General features: G+C 34.8%; 1 protein-coding gene across 2 annotated transcripts; it reads left to right on the plus strand.

The window, feature by feature from the left end:
• The first annotated feature begins 851 nt into the window (after positions 1–851).
• On the plus strand, positions 852–25956 carry LOC134857263 (uncharacterized). Of its 2 annotated transcripts, XM_063873646.1 has the most exons (3): positions 852–942; positions 7198–7592; positions 24691–25956. In XM_063873646.1, exon 3 carries the CDS (start codon positions 24965–24967, stop codon positions 25766–25768), a length of 804 nt encoding a protein of 267 aa, XP_063729716.1. In that variant the 5' UTR covers positions 852–942; positions 7198–7592; positions 24691–24964; the 3' UTR covers positions 25769–25956. The 2 variants fall into 2 exon arrangements, with proteins under 2 accessions (XP_063729716.1, XP_063729717.1); XM_063873647.1 differs by lacking the exons at positions 852–942; positions 7198–7592 and adding an exon at positions 9362–9542.
• Positions 25957–26982: the final 1026 nt, after the last annotated feature.

The following is a 26982-nucleotide window of genomic DNA, read 5'->3' on the forward strand; positions in this document are numbered from 1 at the left end:
AAAAAGCCTACATTCCGATTTGATAACGCTTGTTAATCGCCAGCGTAAATATTATGAACATTTCATTAAAGCTTTATTCAACCATTACACAAATAGAATACACTAATGGCCAGGATAAGGTCAAAAATGAAACTGCACGACCGAACTTCCGAATATATTTCTGCAAATTTTGGAGCAAACGGTACCAGCGCGTGAACAAAAACCTAAAAAAGTACCATTATGTGAAAAAAGTCGGAAACACGTTGATCTATTTCACTTCTGACATTAATATTAAACTTTATCATTCAAAAAACGTTTTTAATGAGAATCTGAAGCACTAACTAACGAATTAATTGGACTAAGCGGCTTTAATATTTTCAAATGAAGTGCATCATATTTGTGACCGTTTTAGCGACTAGGACGTTAAAATTTGGCCAAGCGTTTCAACTGCTTCCACGTTATGCAGCACAGCCTCAACTGCAGATTATATTTTACTTACACTAATGCCATTGAAAACAACACTGATAAATAAATTACTAAGGCGAATGACAGTAACAATGTCAAAATGAAATCAACTTTAACTATTCATTAGAAGTTAAAATTAAATAATCCTCCTCCTTTTATTTTTTTAAATAAAAGGCTTTATATTAATTACATTTAAGACAATTGTTCTAGTAAAATAATCAAACGAGAATACCTTTCCTTGCCTTCAATATTTCTTTTCCATTAATGGTTTCGTTATAAAGAATAATTGATACATTTGAAATAAACAGTTAAAAATGAACAAGGTCAAATTGACTTCAAAAAAATTCTTGAGTATCCTTTATTTTTTAAAGTGAGTTACATTTTTTTGATGGTTTCCTGTTTCGATAACGACATCCTTTATCGATTAAAGTCCTTTAGTTTTTCTATTTATATCTACAAATCTAGCTCAAGAACCCCTCGCAAGCTTCCTCTAATCAGGTTAGATATTTAATTATCACAAGGGTAAAAGCTTCAATAAAACGTGAACTCTTTTTATTTCAGATTATCCTAAAGAAACAAACCCACGATTTCAGAAGTCAAAAACCTATTTTTCTTTTTCATCGCTGAAAAAAAATACAAAGTTTTTTCTTGCTGTCCCGTCGAAAAAAAAAACTTGAAATGCATCACTAACATAGCCCGGTAAGCTCGCCGACAGAAAAATTAGACGAAAGCCACTAAGTAAAAAAAGCGATCAGGTCCTCGCAAGCAACAAAAAATGGCAAACGGGAGCGTTAAACTGCAAAAAAGCGCATAAATAAGTGAATTGGCCTTGAGATTACAAAAATTTATCCTCTACAAGATTCAAACCTCGCACCTCCAGAATTAGACTTTAATGTTAGCACATCTGCGTCCTTACGCTGCGGATAAAGTACATCCTACATTTAGCACTTATTTGTGCAATTTGAGAATGAAAAAGCTGAACAAACCATATAACACTTTGCGTGCAGTTTTTTCTCATGTAAACAGGAGACCTATAGTAGGAAAAACTTTTTAATCAACTTTTTGAAAAAACCTTCAAACTCTCGAAATCCTTCTCCGCTTCTTTTCTCGCTTCTTGTTTCACGTCCATCCGTATTTCCTTTTCTAAGTCCGCTTTCTTCTTCTCGTACATTTCGGCTGATTTAACTGTCGGCGTGTGGCGTTTTATCTTGGCCATTTCCTGTTCGTGTTTCGCTCTCAAATCTTCTTTCATTCGCTCTATTTCCTCTCGTTTTGCCTTTTCAAGACTGCTTCTCAAGTCGGTCAAATCCGACTTAGCTTTTCGCCGTTCGGCGTCTAGAAGTCCGTCGTACTCGTATTTGAGCATTCGCGTTTCCTCGTTCAGTTGCTTGCGGAGTATTTTGATCTCATTTTCACGCTCTTCCAAACGATGCTTGTACTCTATAAAAAAATTCAGTACCTATGAGGCTAGCCCAAAAATAAAATAATGAATTATTCATTTAATAGATAACCAAAACTGTTTATTGTCAGCCTCCAAAAATGCCGCATACAAAAAATTGGCAAATCATTCAAAGGTTCTTTTTCTGAATCGAACTTGTCGCTTTTCTTCATAACCTGTGTGAAATAAATTTGAAAACTATAAAAACTCATAGTGCTACAAGGCTTTTATGCCAGTAAAATTCTTCGTGGACACATTAAGGAAAAAGGTAATCCATAGAGACCAATTCAGATTTGTATAGATATATCAAAAACTATTTTTCTTATTCCTCGTCCAAAGGAAAAAAAATAACGAATGACCTTCAAATTTTATTGTCTAACAATTTCGATCTTAATTTTTTTAGCTGTTACAACAGCTCAATTTTGTATTTTTTTCACCTAATGAATTTGCGCTTTAACAGGAATTGCACACGAACAATGAAAAAAAGTGAAAAAAAATTAATTGTTTTTTTTTCTTGAGATTTTGGATTTTTTTGAATTTCTTTTCTTATATCTAAGTAGTCGAAATATTCTGTGCCACTTGTGGGCTATACTTGTTTTAAATCAGACAGAGGGCCGGAAGAACTTTCTTTGGTCTATTTAGGGGAGTATTTTAAGTGAGAATTTTTCATAACCAACAGAGCTAGTAGCATACTGCATTGCGAATATCACACATAACTAAGTGTACTTTCTTTCAAATTCAACTCGGCATGAATACAGATGCGAATTAAGAATCATGGAAAAATTCAATGACATTTCCTGACCGCTATAAAAAACAGCAAAGCTTCATGCTAATTTTCAAGAAATAAAATTTACAAGATAAGGGCAACTAAGCTATAGTTTAGAATTGGTAAAATCATCTTATGGAATTTTTAACATGGGTAAAAAACTATTATTGGTGTCAGGAGCGGAATTGGTCCGACGCATGATTTTCGTCGGCCAAAGCTTATTAATAAAAAAGGCACCTTTGGCACCAATAAAGGGTAACTTTGCGAAGAGCTTGCGTCAAAAAAGCAACTTTAGTTGCAAAAACCATATAGTGAACAAATATGGCATTTGCGGCACATTTATCGAAAAATTTTATGAATCCACACCAAACCCTCGCAAAAAAGTTTGATTCAAAGAGCCGATGAGATATGAAATACTTTTTAGTATTGCACAATACACGAAGTAAAATACGGTTCTAAGTCTGCAATACAGCAAATCAATTCGCAGTTAGAGGGCAAAAGACAGAAATGATTGATTTATTTCTGCTGCAAGAAATTGCAGAACTTCCACTTCCCCGCATCCCAAGGTAGTCTGTTACTGTAGTGATTATTTAAATTATTTGGTGTCTGCAGACATTCAATTTAGTTCACAGATAAGCCAAAATATTTTGCTTTAGAGGGGAGAAAACTTTGAATACAACGCTCAATTAGCACGCCACATCAATTGCCGAAAAAGAATTAGTTTATTCATAACTTCGATAACTATTGAAGAGTCACTTGTTGAAAAAGGTTGGCAAGGCTTAGAATCAACTTAGTGAACGAGTTTTTTAATATCTCAAAATCTTTTAGATATCAGTCATAGATGATACGAAAAAGAACGTTAAATATTTCCATGCTCTAAGCGGATTATTTAGTTAAGTCTTGTTTTTGTTCTGACAAATCCGACCAAGGTTTGAAAATAAGTTCGGTTGTTTTTTCTCATGCAAAACTGAATACGGCGGATCTACTTAACAATCCCCCCCACCTTCATGAAAATCCCACTTGCAGCAAGATTCGAATTCTCAATACAAGCTCTTGTGCTAATTTACTGTATTTATTTGTAGGGGTGGAGATTCTTTAGTAGATACCATAGGGGGGGGAGATTGTTAAGTAGATCCAATAAGACAAATAAACTCTTTTAGGGTCGCATTATAGACCGACTAATCCCCCCCTTTTGGACCTTGTTAACTATTTCCCCTATGCATGTATTATTTTTGACATAAATTTCTGTATACAATATGCATTTCAAAAATGTCAAAAATTAATTGGGTTTTTATTTTCGCTCTTTCGTATTTGTATTAGCTACTATTTATATAGTACCTACATAAAAAAATTTATTTAAATACATTTTCTGAAAACTGCCTTAAGCTATTGAAAATGTGACAGCCAAAGTTGAATTTCTGAAAATGGAAACAGGGGGGGGGGGGGGGGGAATAGTTAACAAGATCCAGTAAATTTACTCTTGATTTTCCAAAGAAAATCGGTTGCGAAAAACCGGTTACAAATTTTGGCGTTCTAGTCGAATGAAGATCGACAGAGTCACTCTTGTTGTTATAATTTTCGAAAAAAAAACGGAGTATTCATGCTCGGAGTGGTTCTTTTTATTCAGTCAATTTTCACCGATCGAATTACTAATTTTCAGCAAAATTTTTTTATTCTTCATTGAAGATACCGACTTCCTGAGTTCAAATGTCAAAAGATATTTCACTCCGATCATTTATTGTAAAGTTCTGAGGGTTTGAAAATAGCCGAACTTTTCATGCTCTAGACTAAATTATGCGCGCTTTGAAGAGTTTATTCATAATACTGAAAGCATAACGCGAAATATTCATGCGTGGCGAATTATCCCGCACAACAAAATCGTTTCATATTGAATTCAGGCTAGCTAATTGGTCATATTAATTTCGTACGACTCAAAATTTTACAGTTTCCGCACTCAGTAAAAAAAGAAAAAAATCGATTACATTACAATTAGAATTGTACTTCTATCAAAATTTTATTTAATTGTAAGCCAAAATTAGATGTTTAAACGAATTATAATTCATTATAATGATAACATTTTTTGTGACATTATATAAAATCATAATCAATTATAATTGATTATAATTTTTCCGAATATCTCTTATAACCTATTATAATCTATTATAAAAGATTACAATCAGTTTTTCTGTCAAAAATCTCTAAGAGTGAGAAGTCTTGTCTTTCTTTGGTTCATTTGAACAAAAGTTTTACCACGAAACAAAAATTTCATAGAGATCCCTTCATATTAGTTGAAAGAATCCTGCGGTAGGTGAAATATAATTCTTCTATATAAATCATGAAACTAAAGCTGTGTGCTGATAGTTTGGGGGTGAAAAAAGTTAAAATGGGCATCATGAAACAACTAAAATCAAGAAGAAATGAAAAAAAAAAACGTTAAAATATGTAAATCGATTTTAAAACTGTTAAACAATTTCTCATTTTTCACAGAAACCAACGTCTACAAAAAGCATAAAATATAAGCAATTCAGGTGCCAGGCGGAAGACAAAATGGGCAAACAAAAGGGATTATAAACAATTATAATCGATTAAAATGGATTTTTTCTGCAAAACAAATGAGTTAAAAATCCGGATAGAAAAATCGATTATAATGTATTATAATTGATTATATTTGATTTCAAAAAGAAAGATCATAATCGATTAGTAATCAATTAAAATCAATTTTTTTCTAAGTTTTTGTAAGACTGGCACTAAAATCGTTTTATAATCGATTATTAACGCTTGAAACTGGATGCGGGTTAGATATTGTCCAAAACGTATAGGTTTTCAATATTTTTTTCCACAAAAACTATTCGATATAAATTAAGGGACAGTCGGAACATTCAAGGTTCTGCCCTGATATACGAGCAGTCTTGTTTTTTTTTTAAATTTTATCTTTCGAATTAAGATCGAGAGAGTCACTCTTGTTTTTTTAAACTTTTTATTTTTATCATGTAAGCGAGTGGCTAGTGCAAGTGGCTTTAGTATGTTTTTATACGCTGATAAAGACATCTGTAATTTGTTCTAAGCTTAGTTTCAGCCCACTTCCTTCAAATGTGCAAAAAAAAAAACGAGAAACACTTCGGAAAACAAAGAAAAATCACTGCGATCTGAACCTTCCTCGTTAAACAACAGCGAACGGCAACTATTTCTTATAAGTTTTCAAAAACTCCTTTGATTTTCAGCCACATGGTCACAGTATCTCTTCAAGGTCTCGACCATTTGGGCGGTTTTATTATTAGATTGCCTGTCTTTTTATTGCTTTCTATCCACCTTCGAATGAACCTGCCAATCCACGTTAGTTGAGTCAGTCAGACTAAGATAAACTAACTCTGCTTCATTACCTACTGTTTCTTACCACTGGATCTGCTCCCTGTACTCAGTCTATGCTGGTAATCCTATCCCACTTGACTTAAACCCAAGGGGGTATCTATCTGATTTTAAACAAACCTTTCAATGTACAAGTACAAAGTTAGATCTGTAAGAAAGAAGTGACTGTATTATGAGTGTAAACATGCCAGCGCTGTTTTGATTGTAGCAAAAATACTTGAAATGCAAAAACATTTGGACAGGGGGAAAAGCTCATAAAATTGAAAGAAACGCATCCAGAATTTTGATTTAATAATGAAAGCTAAAAAGAATACATAAAAAGTTGGACAGCTCCAAGCCGAGATTACATGATATCAAATACCAAAAAAGTTCACAGTCTAGTAATTTTTGTCTCGTAGATTACAAAAAATATTATTGCGTCATAAGATCAAAGCGTCCCCTAAATTTGAATAAAAGTGAATTAATCGGTCCAGTGAGTGTTCGTCGTAGTGGGGGCTTTGTCAAGGTTAAATTTAGAAACCCTATCTTGCTGTTGTATAATCTTATCTTTTATCTAATGAGGGTAGAGAAAGTAACAGAAGAGAGGAGAAAAGTGAGCCCGATTAGAAGAGAGAAAGAGCCCAGTAGTCAGAGTTATACTGATCGGCTCAGTCGACCACCCCATAGAAGCTGGGAAGCAGACGAAATTGCAAAGAAGTACCATAACACAGTTGTACCTTTTCCGCGGCGACGGAATCAACGCAAATAATTTTATTTATTCCTATTACAAAGCTATTGCTCATATTGCATGGTGCAAACCCACACCGCTGCGGCAGTCTGAAAACAGTGCTTTCAGCAGATAACTCAAAGAAAAGACTTGGCCGCAAAACAATCACTTATCAATTGAACTTTGGCTTCACGCAACAATTTCTGGACCATTAAAAATGGTTGCAATACATTTGAATTTGCTAACACTACACCTACAAACTTGACCCCTCAATTAACTGCTTTCCATAAATTGATCATTCAGCCTTTTTTGAATTTGGCCCACCGCCCTTGAAAATTTCCAAATATACTTTCTCTACTTAAAACGAATATACTGTGGGTTGGTTACATAATACAAACACAGATAAAGTAGCTGATAAAGATGTTTAACCGTTTTCTACCTTTTGTCCGTTCTGCTTACTATGAATTCTGTTTTTAGACCCTTGTCAGTTCGACCCGCCCAAGCAGAGCACTAGAGAGACCGTGCTAGAAATCATTTGTTCAGAGCTGGCGCGAAGCAGTAGCGAATTAATTGCATTTCAATCGCAAAAGTTACCTACATATCGAACTGGGTCCAGAAAACCACGGTACAATTTCTGGCCATTTTGGGTCACTTTGTTCACAACGAAAACACAATTACATTTATGTAGTCACGGTTGAGCAGTTTATGTACTAGGCAGCGAAGAGAGAGCCATACAGTTCATATTACATCCCCATGACAAATTTGATATTCACTTTAATTTAATATTCATTAGTAATCAATTATTAAAACCACCTATTATAGTGCGCGCCACTTCACCTTTTAACAGACACCATTGGACCCAAAATTCAGAGGTAAGTTAGCAATTTACAAGTTACAAAACCGGTTCTAGTTTTAGCTCACAAATATTACTATATGTAAGATTTATGCACACTAAATTACATGAAGAATTGCCCGACTATCTTTCTTTTCCCGAAAACTCAAAGAAAAAACCTAGTCTCTCATATATGAAATAAGGAATACGATAGTTGTGTTAGAAACCCTTGTTACATATGGTTGAAAAAAAAACATTTGGGTGAACTGACAAGTCTCACAAGTAACAAAAACAAGTTTTGTATCGACAATTCTAGTTAAACAAAACTAGATTGTTCGTATCGAGGCGAAACCCTGAAGGTTCTGACCGCCTTTTAACTTCCTTCTATTAAGTAGTTTTTGATTTAAAAAATGATGAAAAATCAAAAAAAAACCCAAATTTTCGAAAATATTCCCGAACTCAATTACTGTCCCAGTACAAAGTGATATATTTCGTTTCTAGTAACGTCTACTCAATGTGTTCTATTAATCAGACCAATTAATTTGCCTCAATGCCTCATGGGCGGAAACCCTCATATGCGAAGGACCGAATGCGCGAAAACAAAAATCAGCGATCAGATTTCAGTAATCTAAAATTTTGAAAAACGTGAAAATCTGAAAGAAGTAAATATTTCCAGGGACTTAATATTGATATTAGCCGCATAATAAAAAATACGCAAAAATAAGCAAAATTTTCAAATTGTCACTGACCGCCGACGAATTGGAACAAATTTTTTATTTCAAGTTTTTAAAACATTGACTTTCGGCTAATTTTGTTTTCAGTGCCCCGCTGACGAAATTTTCGCCCATTCGGCCCTTCGCGCATGAGATTAGCCCCCTGCCTCATGTTTTGAAATGATTTGTGAGTCGTATTCATTCGCTGCTTATGCGTTAATATAACGATATATATTTCGCACGTTGGTTCTCCTGAAATGGTCAAATTGGCATTTTTCAAACCCCATAACTTAACGAAAAATTATCCAAGATGAAGTATCATTTTAACCTTGAGCACAGGACATCAATATACTTAATAATGTATAAATAACTCCGTCAAAAACTGCCAAAGTGAAAAGCAGAAAATTGTCCGGTAAAAAAAATCATCTCAATCACAAACATTTCATAAGCATTTCTTCAAAGGTCGGAGGGACAAAGATCCTTGAAATCTGCACTTGAAACAAGACTGCTCGTATATCAGGTCAAAGGCCTGAATGTTCCGACTGTCCCTTAATTCATATCGAATAGTTTTTACGAAAAGAAATATTGAAAACCTATAATTTTTGGACAATATCAAAGTGTAAAATTTTGAGTCATACGAAATTATTACGATCAATTACTAGCCTCAATTCAATTCGGAACGATTTTGTTGTGCGGGATAATTCGCCTTGCATAAATAACTCGCGTTACGCTCTCAGAATTATGAATAAACTCTTCGAAGCGCGCATAATTTAGTCCAGAACATGGCCAATTTGGCAATTTTCAAACCCCCAGAACTTTACAAAAAATGATCGGAGGTAAAATATATTTTTAAATTTGAACTCAGGAAGTCGATATCTTCAATAGGATATAAAATATAAAAAATAAAAAAGTGTTGTTGAAAACTATTATTTCGATCGCCGAAAATTGACTGAATAAAAAAAAACACACCGAGCATAAATATTCCGTTTTCTTCGAAAGTCGGAACAATAACTTATACACTACACCCAATAAAAACACTCACAACAGGACATCTTTGAAAACTTACTTCTGTTCATGTTTCGTATATTGCGAGGAAGGTCGTTGAAGGCAGCCGACGAGTCAGTCGTATCCTCAATCGGGGACGCCATTCCGAATCCAGCAATCACAGAGGTGTCGGGGGATACTACAGTACTAGTATTCAAGAGACCACTAAGGTCAATTCCGGGAACTCTTGAGGAGGACCCACTTCCTCCTCCTCCGTCAGTCATGTTACGACGGTGAGGTCAAAAGATATAACCGATCAAAATCAATAAACAGATATCAAGTGGTGACCCCAATTCTCTTAGTACAAAAGTTCGTCGACTCAAGTATTCAAAAAACGAGCCGCTTCAAATAACTGTTCATAAAATTCCAAACTTTAATTTGAAGGTTTCAATTCGAAGATCTATTTCTGTACGTCTAAAGCTATCGTTTTCAGCGACGAGTTTTAAAAAATGTGAGCAAAGTATGAATTATTGACTCAGTTTTTGGCTTTAAAATCAGCAAAAAAACAAAACAAATACAAACTGACTGTTTGAATCGAAAATTGAAACGAGTCTAAAATGGTCTTTGTTTAAACTAATCAACGTCAACAAATACTTTTCTACTTCAACGCACAAATAGCAATGCAAAAAACTAAAACTTATAAGTTTTTCATAAAGTCACATTGTTTTCGATTACAGCGAGAGAGTACAAATTACACGGCGGCATTTTCAAACCATTTGAAAACGTAGAACAAAGTACCAAAATGTCAGCAATAGTTAACCGGAGCGGTTATAAGTGTATTCGGAAGAAGCAATTTTGTTAAAACGAAAAAATTGTTCAGAAGATACAATTATAGCATAAGCTTCAGCGATGGTTAAAAGGTGTTTTTTTTGTGTACTGTCGCTATTTTCGCAGCGTCAGCGTTGCCTGGATTTTTTCTATTTTTAAAGAACATCGTCGGAACATTCTGTGCTACTTGCACAGCAACCGGCTATCCTTGTTTTATAGCATATCTAAATCAAGCATCTTATTTCACCCATTTATTCAACTAATTAAACAATGAAAAAATCATAGCTTTTGATAGTCAATTTCGATAGCTTCATAAAATTTATAAAAGATTGAAGATTATTGGGTATTGTAATTTTCACAAAAAAATGCGGCACAAACTTGAAAAGAAAAAAAACTTTTTATTTGTTTTATCATTGGTTGAAAATTTCTGAGCTAACTGCACAGCCTGAGTATCCTTGTTTCAAATCGCAAAAAAAAATCAAACTTTGGCAAACTAAATTCAAAAGATGAAACTTTCAATTTCGACAAATTCTATTGATTTTCAAAGATTTGTAAAAATTTTTTAAGGAATCTAATCAAAAGCGAAAAACTTTGAGTACTCAAGGTTTTTCAAAAACTGAATCGCTTCAAAAAAATCGTTGCAAAAGAAGCACTTCAAGCTACTCCACTTCAAATTTTTCAAATAAAATTCAACATTTAAATAAATTCACTAAAAAGGCGCGGCAAGCTAATTTCAACCATTTAAACACGTGAATGAAGTTTTGATCTGATCCAAAAAAAGAAACGTTTTTCAATTGAATATTTTCGTCAGTGGAAGTTAAAAATTTTAGTCGTTTTGAACACTTGACATGATTCATAAATCTTCGAACCAAAAAGCAATCAAACATTAACTTTAAGTTGACCTGAACGGCTTGACAAGATTCGCGAAAAACGTTTGATCACATAAACTGACAGAATGCTTCCAAATAATTTTGAATGCTTCACATAAAATAATAAAATAACTACAAAGAAATAATTTCACGAGATATGAGAAAAATTGAATTTTTCTGTTTAAGTATCCAACTCCTTTGTTGAAGTGTACAACCATGACTTCTCAATGAAACGAAACACTGAAATCTGAAAATTACTGCGTGCAAAGCTCGCAGTGGCTTGCTAAGGGCTCAAGAGTGTTTCACAGCTTTTTATTCAAGTGATTGAAAATGCAATATTTCATCACTAAGGCGAAGCTGAGCTTCGCCCCACTTGCGATACATACAACTAGGTTTATCAAAAAAAGGTAGGCTGTGAAAAAAAACATGCCCAAACAATAGAATGCAAAATCAGCATCGGAACAAAATTAACGTAGCGGTGACAAAGCCTAAAATATCTAAGCAGAAACTTTTTAAGCCGAAGTTTTTTAGAAAGAGGTAAAGCTGAGCTTCGTACCACTTGCGATACAACAAATAAAAGATTAAAACAACACATAAAAGATTAAAACAGCAAGACAGTCCAGAATTATCAAAGATGACTTCGAAAGTTGTAACCGTAGAAAAACAACTAGAAACAAAAGAAAATCACTTTTTAATGTTTAAATTTTATTTAAAGAGAGAAGTTCCAAGTGGGGTTGAACTAAAGCTTTTTAAAATTCCAATTTGAGGCCGCAGTCTTAACGATCTCATCAATAATATCGAAAATTAGTAGTAAACAAAAAATTAGGCCGAAAAAATTAAAGCCGACAGCCAATTAGCTGAAAATTAACCAAAATTGTTCGACAAACTCTTATTGGAAAATGAACATGTACGGCTCCAATATAATCCAGGAAAGCCACATAGGTGCTGAAATCAAGATGGTATACACAAATCGGAAACTATACCGAGAGCTAAATCGAAAGCCAAAAAATCATAAGTAAAAAAAAAGTAATATCGATGTTTTATAACTATACATACAACCAATCTGTCAAACGAATGAAGACCATTTCGAAACAAAATATGCGAAGACAATAGACTACAAAATAAACATGTTAACAAAATTTACCAAGCTGTAACAAAACAGACGGAACCTCAGCAGAAGTCCTTCATTACGAAAAAAAATTCTTAATAAAAAAATGAGTCCCCTCAGAACACACATGCACACAAAAACTTTACTCGGTCATCAAGCGATGCAATAAGGGACTAATAAGTAGACAAAAAATAAGCCGAAACCGACTACGTCGAAAAAAGAAGACAAAAAATCAGCAACTACAGTGAAATTTGTTTGCACCAAAGATAAACGATTCTTAGATCTGGCACCTAAGCCAACAAAACATAAGCAGAGAAATAATAGGCCACAATGTTTTTGAACCGGAATTTTTACCGTACAAAAAACAGGTCCTGGTCAATTTCGAACCCAGCACTCCTGCCTTCCCATGCGTATTCGCTACCTCCAGGCTAATTACAGCCTGAAATGGGCTTGAACTAATTACCACTTAAGTGGCAGTACTTTTATTTGAATTTTCAAGAAATTGAGAATGTCAGAATATCCTCTAGAAGTGAAGATAATCTAGAAGAGAAGATCTTCTAGAAGTGATTCAGTGGACAAAGTCGTTTACGGGTTAGGAAGTCCAATACCCAATTGCAATACCCTTGCTTATCGTAAGGGTAAAAATCAAAACTAATTTAAAAAATTTTACGTCTCTCTTCCCCTCATAACACACATAGGAACACAAAAACTTTTGTTCCTCATCAAACGATATAAAACAAGTTGAAACCTATTGAGCCGGGAAAAAAGGAAAAAAGAAATTTCAACAAACCGAGTGGTAAAAATGCAGCCAACTTAAAAAACGCGAAGGGGAACCTAAAAATTGTATTTTCCTTGAAACGACCCAAAATTAGGTCAGAAGGCCAATAAAAAGTAGGCCGAAATAATTTGGGCCGAATAAAGTCAAGTATTTGAGCGAAACAAAAACGGAAATACAGAGTTAAGGTAAGTAAATATACAAGTATGTCAAACAATAAAATCAACCTAAAAAAAATGCGCGCAGAAAAAAACGATTCCAAGATGTGACAACTAAGCCGACAAAAGAAAAGCAGACAAATAATTGGCCGAAACTTTCATTTGAAATATTAGAGTATTGCCCGTTTGAAAAACAACAAGTCCTAGTCAGATTCGAATCACGGACCTTTGCGTACCAAGCGTTTTTGTAATCTCCGGCTAAAAAGAAGACGACAACGCTAGGAAATCTGAATTAATTAAGAAACACGGTACCACTTAGATATGAGTCCAGATGAGATGAGTCCTGTGAACAAAGTTATTTACGGAAAAAAATCTAGTACCTGATTGCAATACCTTGCTTATCGCAAGGGTAATCACTGTCTTATAGGCTCTTTACTGTCTGTATTTTTCTCTGATGTTTGCTGTTAACGATATAGGTGTTCAGATTTAACATGCAGCTGTTATGATAAAATTTAATGCTACTGGCCTTCAGATTTTTTTATTGTTTCAATCTATTTCGAAGAGTAAGCATTCCTTCAATGGCTCTTTTGTTATGGATTCTAACTCTACGATTAGGCTGATTAAATTAGAGCTTGATCAAATTATTGAAAATTCTCGGGTTGTTTTTTCTATTGGTTTTCAGCTCGGATTAATTTTTCGGGGCTTAAATGATATATTGTGATTTTGTTTTATAAAATGGATGGCATCAGGCAGGGAAGTAACCGCTGTGGCTGCTTAACTCGAAATATGGGAGACGAAAGTGACAATTGATAAGTTCTACAGGTAATCATAGTCTAAGGTATTCAAACAGGTCCAGTTACTAACTGTAGCTAAGAATTTCACGGCAAAAACTTGGTGCTGAATAACTGACTCTTTTGTAGTCTCACTTGATCTTTTCAGTATCAAAACTCTCCTTTTTCGGAATTGGTTTTCGCATGACAAAATTTATTTATTTGATGCTAATTAATGTTGATGACTATTTTGTCAGATTTATGGTCCATGCAATTGAACATTTCCATACCGACATTCCATTACTATATTAATAGTTTGCCAAAATTTTGCATATTTCCTTTGCTTCAACTAAACGAAGCGAATCGAGCATTGTAGTAAACGCTCATAATATGTTTTCCGAAATCGAATGTGTTTTCCAGGTATTCCAATCTTTTCTCAGTTCTTTCTTATTGGTGTTTTTTTTTCAGGCCACCAAACTCACAGTAAGAAGACTTCACTTTTGTTAAGCCACTTGTCAGCTCTTTTTGACGATATTTTCGCATGTTAGCGCTCATTATCTTTTTATTTGGATGTTGAATAGAAGATTGATTCTGTGGAGTATCGGTTGTTCATTTGCGGTCCAATCGAAAGCAGTTTCAACTAAGTAAAAAGTGGTCTCTTGAAAATTATCTGTTCAATCCAGGTTTTTTTCTTCACTCAATAGCAATTCGATCTTTATAAAAGGTAAATGATGAACATCAACTCAAAAGGTTTTGGCGCAGCACTATGGGTCATCATTTCGGTTTGCCTTGGTGGAGCTAAAGTCAGAACAAAGCATTTTTGTTCCTTAGAAGCGCTGATGAAAAGCCAATTTTTACGATATAAATTCAAATATTGGCTTAGCTGATGTTACCGGGCTATGGGCAATGGTGGGGAGAATCCTGATTTATCTGAGCTCATTTTCTTGACTAAATATTGTCGATTTCATTTAAAAAAATGCCTCTCGAACTCGTCCGTTGAGAAAAAGAACCTCCCGCATCTAGCATAGCTGTTTACAGTACCAGCTTTCCCTTTTGCAGTTAAATGTTTGATACAAGAAATCTTATGTTGATATTAATCATCGATAAACAAATCTGCGATCGAAAAACGGCACACAAACTGTAACTGATGATTCAACTATCGGTGCTACAAGGCCTTGTAACGTCCTTTCGATTACTGGGTAGACATTCTGGGCAACTAACAACAACAATTAGGTGGCCACTGCTATTCAAGTCACCTACCTTTTCTTCCTATAGAAGTCCCTTGATACACAATGCGGATATAGCCTGGAAATTTTAAAGCATCTTCTGGTCCGTCAAAAAAATTTAATTCCTCATTTATTGAAGCAAATTACTATGGGTAGTACCATTTCATCTTTTCCTTTTTGGATTATATTGTGACTAGTTCAAACTGTCTCGAAGGATTTGCTTCGCAGGAAGGGAATTTTTCGTTAATTGCTTCTTCCATTTTCTTGTATATTTTTCCTATCATCCGTTTTCATTTTTGTACAAAAAAGTTTGGCGTCATATCCGGCCATCAATTGTTCTGAGTTTATACTTTCGGTTAGTTAATTCTCAGATAGATTTGAATGAGATCGAACTTAATTAATTTCTCGCTTTGCAGCTGCCTTTCGTCAAACAGCTGGTTGTCGATCTCGAAACAGTTCTTCAAGGTTTTTTCTGTCTCTATCGGAGTCACTGTTACCTATTCGGCTCTTTTTCCTTCCCCCTCCCACCTCACACGAGCTTCAATATATTAGTGTAACGAGTGGTTTAACGAGGTTGAGTATGAAGACCAAATATGTTTGTCGTGGCCTTATTAGTCTGTATGTAAATTTTCATAACAATCGGACTATGTGGTCAACAAAATTACATGTAAAAATTTGCAGGTGGGGGGAAAAGGAAAAAGAGCCAACTATTCCTGCAGTGCCCTTGTCATTAGCGTTATTTTCGATTGGGTCGTCTGCGGGGACTTCAATAGATGATACCACAGGTACTTGTTTAGGTTCTGGTGTTCAAAGGTGAGCAAAGGAACTATGGTACCTTGCCTCTAGAACTGGTTTGTGAAACAGTGCTACTGCTTGAAATCCTAAATGAGGTATTGATAAAGGATTTTTGCAAGAGCATACGGAAAACTGAGGGGTTACTATTTTGGGGATGAGTTTTTTCGAGCAATTTCGTTAAATAATCGCTTTAAAATCCCGGTTCACTTCGATCTGTTTCAAGTGATGAATCCATTATCAAGTTTTATGGATCTATCAACTCAAGATCTCTGGTTCAACCTAAGATTCACTGCGTGTAATTGAACTTTCTTAACTATGCACAATGGGAGCCCAACGTTGGTCGTGAAATCAGAAGAAACTGCAGCAAAAAATCAACAAAAATTGAGTGGCCCGAAAGTGTTTTCTGATCGTAGCAACGACGTTATCTTTGATTTTATAAAATAAGTTAGATTTTGTTAACCCCCCCACCTATTGCAATAGTACCATATGGGGGGGAGTAGTTAACAAGATCCAATAAGTTTTTTTGTTTCTTTGAACTTTTACCATTCTGACTATTGTTGATCATTGCTCTGCTTCACAATCTTTCGAGAAGTCTTGTAGATTATAGTTATGGAAGCAGTTTTTTGTGACCTCTAGCGCAACAATACCTACGCTGGTATATGTCAATGGTTCTGCTAAGAGGTAGTCTGAGAAAAAATCAAAACCCGCGAGCATGAATTTATACAGATCTTGAAGGTAAAGGCAGGATCGAGACACTGAGCTGCCGTTCGAAATTTTAGGTTTTGAAAAGCTTTGTGCCTTAATAGTCTCGTCAAACTTCTTTTCTTCGGAGTGGGCCTCTTCGATTGATTATCCTACGTTCAATGATGAATCAGGTACCTTCACTGTCGTGTCGTAAACAAACTATTTTCTGCGAAGAAATTTGATGCTTCAATCTCGTTTGGCAAATGGTCTCCTTGTAAGTACAAAGGTCGTTGATGTTCGAAATTTAGTTTGACTTAGAGATCGGAATTAAACACGACATCAAATTCCTTTGTTGCGAAAAGTTGATGGAATTTTAAAAACTTCTACTTTTAACCTTTGATCTTCCTTTAAGACTGACTTCTTTTGTAGCTTTAATTCACAAGCAAACATTTTTTCAAGCAGACCAATCTTGCGAAAAATTTGCGTAGTGCAAAATTTGATACACTTTTTAATTGTACTGGAAGCTTCCCTAATGGTTTTCTTCAATCATTCTTCCATATGAAAAAGCTTAAGCATTTTGTTCAATGAGCTTAAGCAAAAAGAGCTATACACGAAAAAACTATGCACTATCTTTTGCGAAAACGATCCGAGTTATGGTAATTAGAAAAAAAAACAAGACAACCCTTAAAACATCTGAAGTATTTTTAGGTTATAAAATGATAAATTTCAAAAAAAATACATAAAATTTTAAATTTTTTTTCTAAATCTTCCCCTAACACCCAGTGTCATGTACAAAGGGATATATTTTTTATTTAGTTACGCATTATTTGGACCGATAAGCTTCGAGTTAATAGAAACTGAAAATTTTTTAAAATTTTTTAGAAAAATCAGTCAAAACGCTAACTATAACAACGAAACTTGTGCACAATTTTGCTATCCATTAATTCGAAAGTCAGAACAAAAAAACTTTAGAGAAATTCATTACCGCTAAAATGAGTAGCCGAAAACCCACCTAACTAAAAAAAAACGTTCAAAATTTTTGCTTTTTCTCAAATTTGTGCAATTTTTGGTCGCCCCGTGATGAGAGGAAAAATAAAGGCTAAGAACTTCATTGATATCATTCAAACTGACAAAAAAAATGTCTGAAAAATGAATAACAAAAAGTAAAAAAAAACGCAACGTTTTTTTTTCGAATTTGTTCTTCTAAATTGTTCTTCTAAATCCTGAAAAATTTTTTATGACAACATAAATTTTTTCAGGATTCAAGGTCGGAACAATAAATCATTTATTTCAGTTAAACTCTTGCTCGATAAATACGAAACCTGTTTGTAAATATTTAGGCATTTACATAGACTCCAAATTTTCTTTTAAAAGTCATATCGATTTCGTCAAAAAGAAACTTAGTAAACAATGCGGTATAGTTTCAAAGCTACGGCACTACGTGCCGAGGTCTCAAATGATCGAATACTACAGTAGCAATGTCGTTCCCATTCTCCAGTATGGCATTTTAATTTATGGATGTTGCAGCGATTCGCAGCTGGAACAACTATGTTTTACAAAAGAAAATCCTCAAATTCATTTTTTTCAGAAAACATCGAGATCGTAGTAATGATATTTTTGAAAAATATAGTTTGTTAACCGTTTATGAGTATCATCTCTATGAGCTATTAAAATTTGTTCTTAAATCAGTTATTGGTGTTCATAATGATAGCTTTCTGAATGATTTATTTGTTTTTCAAAATGCAAAAAGAGCTACTAGAACTTCTGATAGCAGCCTTCTGTTCGAACCATTTTGTAAACGCAAAATTGAGCGCTTCTCGATTCGATGTCGCGCTTGAAAACTTTTTAATAAGCTGCGGGTTCTGAATTTAATACCTGCACACGTCAAAAGTTGTTCTTTTTCAGAAATTTCGGCAATTTACCATTCTTTGAAAACATACCTGGTACAAAACTATGAATTAGTGAAACATATATTTGGCTTATAAAAAAATTTAAAACCCATGCCCGTTGGTTGCATGCTACAGGACTACCAGCTATATATCAGCTTTTTTTGTGTAAAAAATTACCTCCCAAATCCTTCTAGTTTTCGAGATATTGAGGTTTTTTTTATTTTTTTTTTGGATTTTTCTCACTAATTTCTTTTTGAAAAACTTGGAAAAAAAAATTATACATATAATATTACAGCGCCCTGGAAGTATTGTTAAGTTTGGTACTAATTCAATAGTTAGTTAATGTCAATATAAATTTATAAATAGATTTATATATATATATATTTTCACGAGCTGTAGCTTTTGTATTTAAATAAAAATATATTTGCTCGTATTGTTTAATTTGATTTGTTTCATTAGAGATGTTTAATTTGAATAGAAGAGTAGACTTTCAGTGGACCAACAGGTCCCGTTGTATCCGTTCCTGCTTTAAATGTGGTAAATTTAATTATGCTGATATATTGTTTACAAAAGGAAAAATATATTCTTTCTTTCTTTCTTTAATGTTTTGCAGAGTTGTTCTTGAATTTTTATGGAAACTTTTTCCACAAGAAACGATAATGTAGGTTTAAAAACTTGATTTCTTGGGGATCAAACTAAATTTTTCACAATTTAAATAACCGATTTTCATCTAACAAACGTTACTATCTGCCTCTAACCATATTACACCAATCAACAATAAGTTCAAACGGGTTTCTCTTGACACTGAAACATTTTTTAATATCATTCACATCACAACTTGAAGGGCTTTAAAAGGTTAAATCACTCATTCTGATGATTATTTGTGGTACAAATTTCAGGACAAAATTATCAAGTAAAAAACTAAAGCACACCCGAAAAAAAATTCCTTCTCACTTTCAAGGTCGGAACAAAAACTCAGTGGCGTTCATCATAACGTTGTCATAATGTGTTAAAATGAATTAACAAACTTAGCAGGATAAAGCATTTCACTAAACGAATAAACGGCCATACTTTACACAACCGCTAGAGATTAAGCAATGAAATCTAACAATAAGAGGCAATCAAATAGATGCAAGTTTATTGTTTAGAAATTGAATAAAACTTCTTGAGATCAATTGTAATGCAAAAATATGTTATCGAGATAGCGCTATAAAATTCGCTTTAATATAAAAAAGACGTTTCCGATAAAACTTAAAAAACCAAACCACCACGAGGCAAGATTAGAAATCAACCGTTGAAAATGTTTTATTTTCGGGCTAACCTGTACAATTTTTCCTCGTCCAAAATCAACCCTGAAACAGGGCCTTATTATAAACTCTGCAATAAAAGGCAATACCAGGATGCAACGGTGAGTTAGTCAAAGAAAAAAATTCAAAATCATTTTTATTGTGAAGATTTTAGTATCGAAAAAAGCAGAGCATCTCCACATATGGCGGGTTGGGACCAAGCCAGTCAAAAAAAATTTAACAGGCACGCATGCAATAGTTGGAGGTCAACGAAACTGAATTTCTGAGCTCTCTCAAATACACATGGAACCTATTCAGCTGATTCTTTTTGCACCGTCGGCAAAAACTTAGTTTATGGCAGTTTTGACAAAAATTCGTGTAATTTCGGCTCGCTCTCCAATAGACGATACGGTTGACTGCTAAAACGTGAGAGGCACATAATTTAAGGAAGGATTCGCCGAGCCAATCACCATCAGCGGTGAAGAACGTGGAACTCAGACAGAGCCGATCTGCGAAGATGTGAAAAACGATACGCTTAAAGCTTCGAGACGGAGCCGATCTGCGAAGATGTGAAAAACGATACGCTTAAAGCTAATTAGTAGGCGCGGCAACAGCAGGACCTCAGAAAAAATTTCGTTGACTCCAGCAAGCAACGGAGCGGAGCAGCCATGGCTGAGTGGGTAAGGCACGCGCCTCTCAACATGAGGGTCATGCATTCGAATCTCACTTCGGTCAGTTGAAGGGTCCCAGTTTCATCCGCCTCTTCAAGGTTGGATCGGCTACGGCGAAATGGATGACATTCCCCCGCCCCACGGTTGGCACTACATTGAGTAGGACCGGGTCTAGAAAAAAGCAATGAAGCGGTGACAAGATCATGAGAACGAAAATCGTTCTCATGCCTTGAAAAAAAGCATGAGAACGAAAATCAGCGCAACGACGAAAAACCGCCAATACGGGGCAGAGCCGAAACTGGCGGGCAATCCTTCTCAACGACATAGAGCCCGCCGAAACAAAACAAGGAGGCACCTGAAACACACATGGATCGATTAATGAGCGATGAAGACCCAGGGGTTGGCAACTGAATGGCTGCCTATGAGCTTGATCAAAACAAAGCAGCCACAGAACGGCAGTATTGAAGATATTTATTTGTAGATCTAACTAGGAAAGAGAAAAATCAAGAAGCTACCTAAATCAGAAACTTTCGACATCGCGGGTAGGAAAACTGCTTTCAAACAGTCTCAAATCTATTTCGGGGTGAACAGTTGTACTTTGCAGGCATTCTGAACTTAAGTTTAAATGGGCGAAAAGATTGATGAGAAGAGTCAAGTCAGGCTCAGCAGAAGATGCTTTGGCCAGAAAGGGGAGGAGAATAGTACCGCGCACAGAACAAGGACGAAACAGAAAAGATGACGGAGTCGCTGCGCGATATCGTCGAAAGCGAACGGTTTCCAACGGCCAGGCACAAAGCTGGGGGTTAGGAAAAGACAATGGTATAATTCAAGAGACCTTGACTTTAAAGCGGAGCATAAATCTGCCAGCCGACGATCCGGATGACATTTTGTAAATTTTAGATGGTAAGGGGACCAGCCTCACCTGTGACACTTAGGCGGACGAAACAATTTACTTTGCTGAGTTTCGCATCACTTGCGATACAAAACAAAAAAAAACAAAAAAACAAGGAAAAGTTTGAAAAATTAGATCTAATAAAATGAATAAGGCTAGTTTTGAAACAAAAACATGACAAGACAAAAGAATGAGTAATTTAATGTGTAATTAAAAGTAATTCAATGTAATTAAAGAAAACAAAAACATGACAAGACAAAGGATGTGTAATTTAAGGTAATTAATATGTAATACCTATTAACGTTTCAGGTGTCTGAAGTCTTGTCGATTTTTTCGGCTTAAATCGTTTCTGATAGAGTATTTTCGGCTTTGTTAGCGCTGGGTACATTATCTTCGGATGCTTACTTTATCGGAAACGATTTAAGCCGAAAAAATCAAGACTTCAGACATCTGAATCGTTAATACATCCACGTCAACCTCAAAACACTTCATTTGCTCGTCAAAGAAGCAATATGAGGACACTAAGCCGACATAAAATAGGCCGAAACCTATTAAGCCCAAAAAAAAAAAAAACAGAAAAGCCAAAAAATCAATTAAAAAAAACATTAAGACTAAGATGTTAAGTCCCCCTCAACCTCAAAACACGCACACAAAAACTTTTTTCGCTTGTCGAAAGACGCAATATGAGGCAAATAAGCCGATACAATATACGCCGCAACCTATCAAGCCAAAAAAGGAACAAAAAATCAAAAAAGCCGGAAAAAATTGTTATCATAAAAAATTTAACTATATTTCTATTAAGAAACTTAGCAATTTGCGCGATCCAGAGGTGAGCATAGAAAAGAATTTTCCGTTGAAAGACTCAAAATTAGGTGACTATGCCGATTGAAAAAAAGGCCAAAATCATTTGGGCAGAATGAAGTTTAGTTATATATACGAAGTCAATTTTAGTAAAATTACAAAATACAGAGGCTAATCAGAAGACTAAAAGCAACTATAATGAAAAAAAAACTTATAAAAAAATCTACAATATGGCAACTAAGCCAACAAAACAAGCAGACAATAATAAGTCGACCCTATTTTTTGAAACGGACTATTTCCCGTTTGAAAAAAAAACAGGTCCTGTCAGTTTTGCACCCAGGACCTTTGGCGTCCCAGGCGTAATGGTTACTCCCAGACTAAGTGTGCCGGAGACGCTAACAAATTTGAATTCATTATGAACCAAAATACCAACTGATTCAAGTGATTCTGTTAAACAAGTTGTTAACCCGAAAAAAAGTCTTTATTCCAGTTTGATAACGCTTGCAAATCGCAAGCGGAAAAATGAATTCTAAGAGTTGAATAAAGCATCTCAGACCTACGAAGGTAAATTAAACTGCCAAACAGTTTTAATGCACAACTGAATAAAAAATAAATTAATACAAATACACCTTGAATATAGAATATACTAAATCATACAAACTGTCCTTCCAAAGGCATTCAAAGAGCATTAAAGAGCATTAGAAATTTTTATTTGTCCTTCGTGGAAGTTAGTGAGCTAAAAGTTGTCTGAAGGCTATTGATGACTGACGTAACCCTAAACCCTACGAACTGCTTGATCGTTGCAAAAAAATGCTATCACCTTGAGGCGTGGTGTTGAAGCTTGTGTATTCACTTGTCAGTTCGAAAGGATCACAAGGAACCTGTTTATGAATTTAAGCTCGAAGTTTAATTCTTTCGCTTCTGATTTCTTTTATAAGCCCACGAGGAAAATTATCGAGGATAGGTCACCAGTTCCAAGCACTTCATATAACTTGAATGTTTTGATATTCAGGAAAACCTACATTATTGTTGTTTAGTCGACAATTCAAGTCAACAAAACTATTATCGCAGAGGCAAAACAGAGCATCACAATACCTGCTTTACAGAAATGCCTAAAATTGATCAAAAAAATAAAGGAAAAAAATCTTCAACAATTTTTTACAAAAAAAAAACTAACCACATCAACTTCAGCGAAATACTAATCAATTGAAAAACACTTGTAACACTTGAAAAGGTTTATAATCCTATCTGTAGTTTAGAAAACGGCCAGACAAACCTCAAAAAGTGAAGAAAAAATATGATTTTAAAATTTTGGCAAATGAATGAAACACTTCGTTTCGCTTAATTTTCATCGATTTTCTTTTAAAAAATGAGATTACACCGCAATACCGATTTGCAAAAAATAAAAAACCAGCGGAGCAACTTCTTCTAGACAGCTACTTGAAATGGCAGAAAAGATGTTGCAAAAAACGAAACGTTTGCTATACAAAAACCACAATAGTTAAAAACAATTTAGCGAGCTCTGTCATATTTTCCTTAACAGGATATAAGCAATTATTTTGTGTTAAATCACAGAGTGAACCAAGAATTGTGTTTAGAAAAAACCGAGCTATATCAAACAAGACTGCTCGTATCAGGGCAAAGCCCTGAATGTTCCGACTGCCTTTTAAGGTTTATGGAGCAGTAATAACATTAAAAAATTAAATGTATTAAAATAAAATGAAAATTTTTTTTTCTAAAATTTGAAATTTTTTATGAAAACCATCCCCCACACGCCATATAAAGTACAAAAATACAGATTTCGCTCCTTGTAACAAATCAATTATGGCAAATAAGCTTCTTTCAACCAATTTGGAACGATTTCTAAGACGGATTCAATCTCCGCTTACGCGTTAATAGCGCGAAATATATCGCGCGTTAATTAACCCAAATTGGCCAAAACGGCAATCTTTAAATCCCCATAAGTTTACGAAAAATGATCACAGGTAAAATTTTGTTTCGAACTCAGGCTCAGGACAACAATACTTTTTGAATGATATAAAAAATGCCGTCAAAAATGGCTAGTTAAAAAGTCGAAATTTGTCTGAAGAAAAAAAACCCACCCCGAGCACAAATATTCCGTTACTTTCGTATCGAAAGTCGGAACAATTACTTTGTTTTAGCAGATATTGGCAGCAATCGAAAATTGAGCTGCCTCATTATGGCAATTCTAGATATAATCAATAACTGGACCGGTTTTGTTGAAAATTGAAATAAATCAATGCAGAAAGACAAAAACTAGTGACATTTTACGGTCAATATTCAGTTTAATACAAAAACATAAACATGTTCTGGTGAACTCGGCTGCTGGTCATACAAAAATATACATGTAGAATGTACTCCTATATTGGTAAACAATAGTCTAGAGAAACAACAAAAACAAATCCAGAACGTGAATATTTTACAATTTTAGTTGAATACTGAATTATGAATTCTGGCACGGTCGGATATATAAGCGTGTTGCGTGTGTACACATCAAACATAGTTGTACTACGCTGCACCACCTCGAGTAAATGCAGCTCGCTTCAGTTTAATGTTGTCTTTTCAAGTATTTTTTCATTAAATCACTTAGAGCTTTTATTTTGTTTGATTGCTTTATGATTGCGTCAGCGTAAAACATAAAACTATTACGTTTTATTTTCTGTTTTAGAAACAAGAATCTTCTTACACATCGATTAAAACAGGCTACCATTTGAGTACAACTCGCAAATACGTTGTCAAACAACCCCAAAAAGTCAAAGATTTCGTTTGAATGTACAAATAAAAGCGAAGGACAGACGACTCATTATTTGTCGGCAATTCCAGAATTGCGTATGTTTAATTGTGACATCCTGCCAATTACCCCAAATTCAGTTAAACTCGATCTTAACTTGGGTCGCGACGCGATCGTCTCAACATCACGCCATTGAAGTTGTCGTCAGAACATGGAGGATTTATTGCCGTATGCATTGCCTTACACACTTTCCACACTATTTTACATTGTGTGCGCATTTGGCCTTGCGGAGTGTTTTTTCTACGGAAACTTCCCTAATCACTACAACAGTCTGAGCAAAGCTCAAAAATTGGAATGGCTTTCAAATTTCGGCTCTTCTATCAACAGTCTGCTAGCTGGTCTGGGAGCACTGATTGGACTGTTTCTACCTTTAGCTCTCGAACAGCAATTCTCAATCATCCGTTACGTGGTCATCTCAATTACTGGTTACTCTCTCGGAGACACTCTATTCCGAATCTACCATCGCAAGACGCTCGACAAGCCTTCCTTCCAGAACTTTCTTATTTTTCATCACATTTTAGCGGCTGTTGCAGTCCAGGTTGCAGTGATGCACAAAGAGGCGCTTCAGGCTAAGTTTCTTTTCATCCTAATGGAGCTCTCGACTATCTTCATCAACATTCGATCCATGCTGCTGGACGCCAAAATCAAGCGATCATCACTTTTGTACCAGACTATGTCTCTTACCATGATGGGCATGTACTTTGTCAGTCGGATTGCCCCCATTCCCATGGAGTACTACTTGATAGTGTACAGATGTCTATACATCGGAGACATCTGCAGTCCCGAAACTGCTTTCTTCATGGGTCTCAACTCAATTCCTTACAACTTTCTCACAATTGCTAACCTCTACTGGTTCAAGAAAATAGTGTTCGGACTCATAATCCATCTTAAAAAGATGAAGGATCCAAAAGGTCTGGACTCAATCGAAAACGAACTTTTCGGAGATGCTGACTAGCCAATACTTTCAGGAAAAAATGCTCAAATTCATCACAATTTTTATTAAATTATCTTTCGATATGATTTTTAATGCAACAATTTCGACGTCAAAACTATATTTGCTAATTTCATTCATGTTCATCAGCCAAGCTAAGTTTTTAATTTTAATTTCTGTCATTTTCAGAATCAAGTGTTTGTACTTTTGAATATTGAATATAAAATGAGAAGGCAAGTCCTGGAAAAAAAACAAATTAACTATAATAGATCAAAACAGTGAAGTAAGTTCGAAAATTTATAACGATGATTCAAAATTCAGAACAAAACTTTTTTGAAGAAACCCTCATATATAAAGATAAAATTATACGATGGCTACACATTGTCAAAAAACGCAAAAACACCTGAATTGAAAACTTTTAATCGATGAAACAAATGAAAAACCAATTGACGTATAATCTCCAACTTAATGATAGCAATGATTGATGTAGCTCTAAATTCTTACATTACTTTCAATGGTGTGCTCAAAAAAAGTGGATGGCCCGTTTTTTCTACTTTAATAGGGCGACCAAAATTTGGAACACTCTCCCCTCACACTTAGTGTATGTTGGCACTGAAGGCGATCAAAAACTTCAGGGTTGATCAAATAATAATAACACAACAAATTGAAGAGCTTGGTATTCTCGTAAATCAAATAAATTGAAGGATACCCAACCTGAAACATAGCCGACAAAAGGTTGGACACTTTTCAACTTTTACCAAGAAAAAATCTATCAGGTCAAAGCTAATTGAACTTCAGTAACAATGAATGATTGAACTTTTTGAAATTAAATTAACCCAGTTCAAGAAAACTGGATCACTGGTTAAAATATTTTTCCAGTGGGAAATCTTAATATGAAAATCGAGTTTCAAAACTTGGAGCCGCTCATGTTTTTCCGCTTTCGCAATTGGAGAGCGGAGTTTTACCTAACTTTTTGCAGATTCAATTAAATTGAATTCAAAAAGTGCATATATTTTTAATAACATAAATGCATTTATATGTATGAAAGCACTTTTGCAGTTCTTAGGGCATGTTTTTTATGATTTGATTTAAGTTTTCTGAAAAAAACCATTCAGACCGCAAATCATTATCAGGCTACGCTTGGAAGAAAAATAAAAAAGACCGAAAACCGAATCAACTTCACAGAGAAAACATGGCATGAAAGCTCGAGTAATTTCAACAAAACCGCCTTGCTGACC

The sequence above is a fragment of the Symsagittifera roscoffensis genome, chromosome 1 (assembly GCF_963678635.1).
Source record: "Symsagittifera roscoffensis chromosome 1, txSymRosc1.1, whole genome shotgun sequence".
Classification (NCBI taxonomy): Eukaryota; Metazoa; Xenacoelomorpha; order Acoela; family Convolutidae; genus Symsagittifera; species Symsagittifera roscoffensis.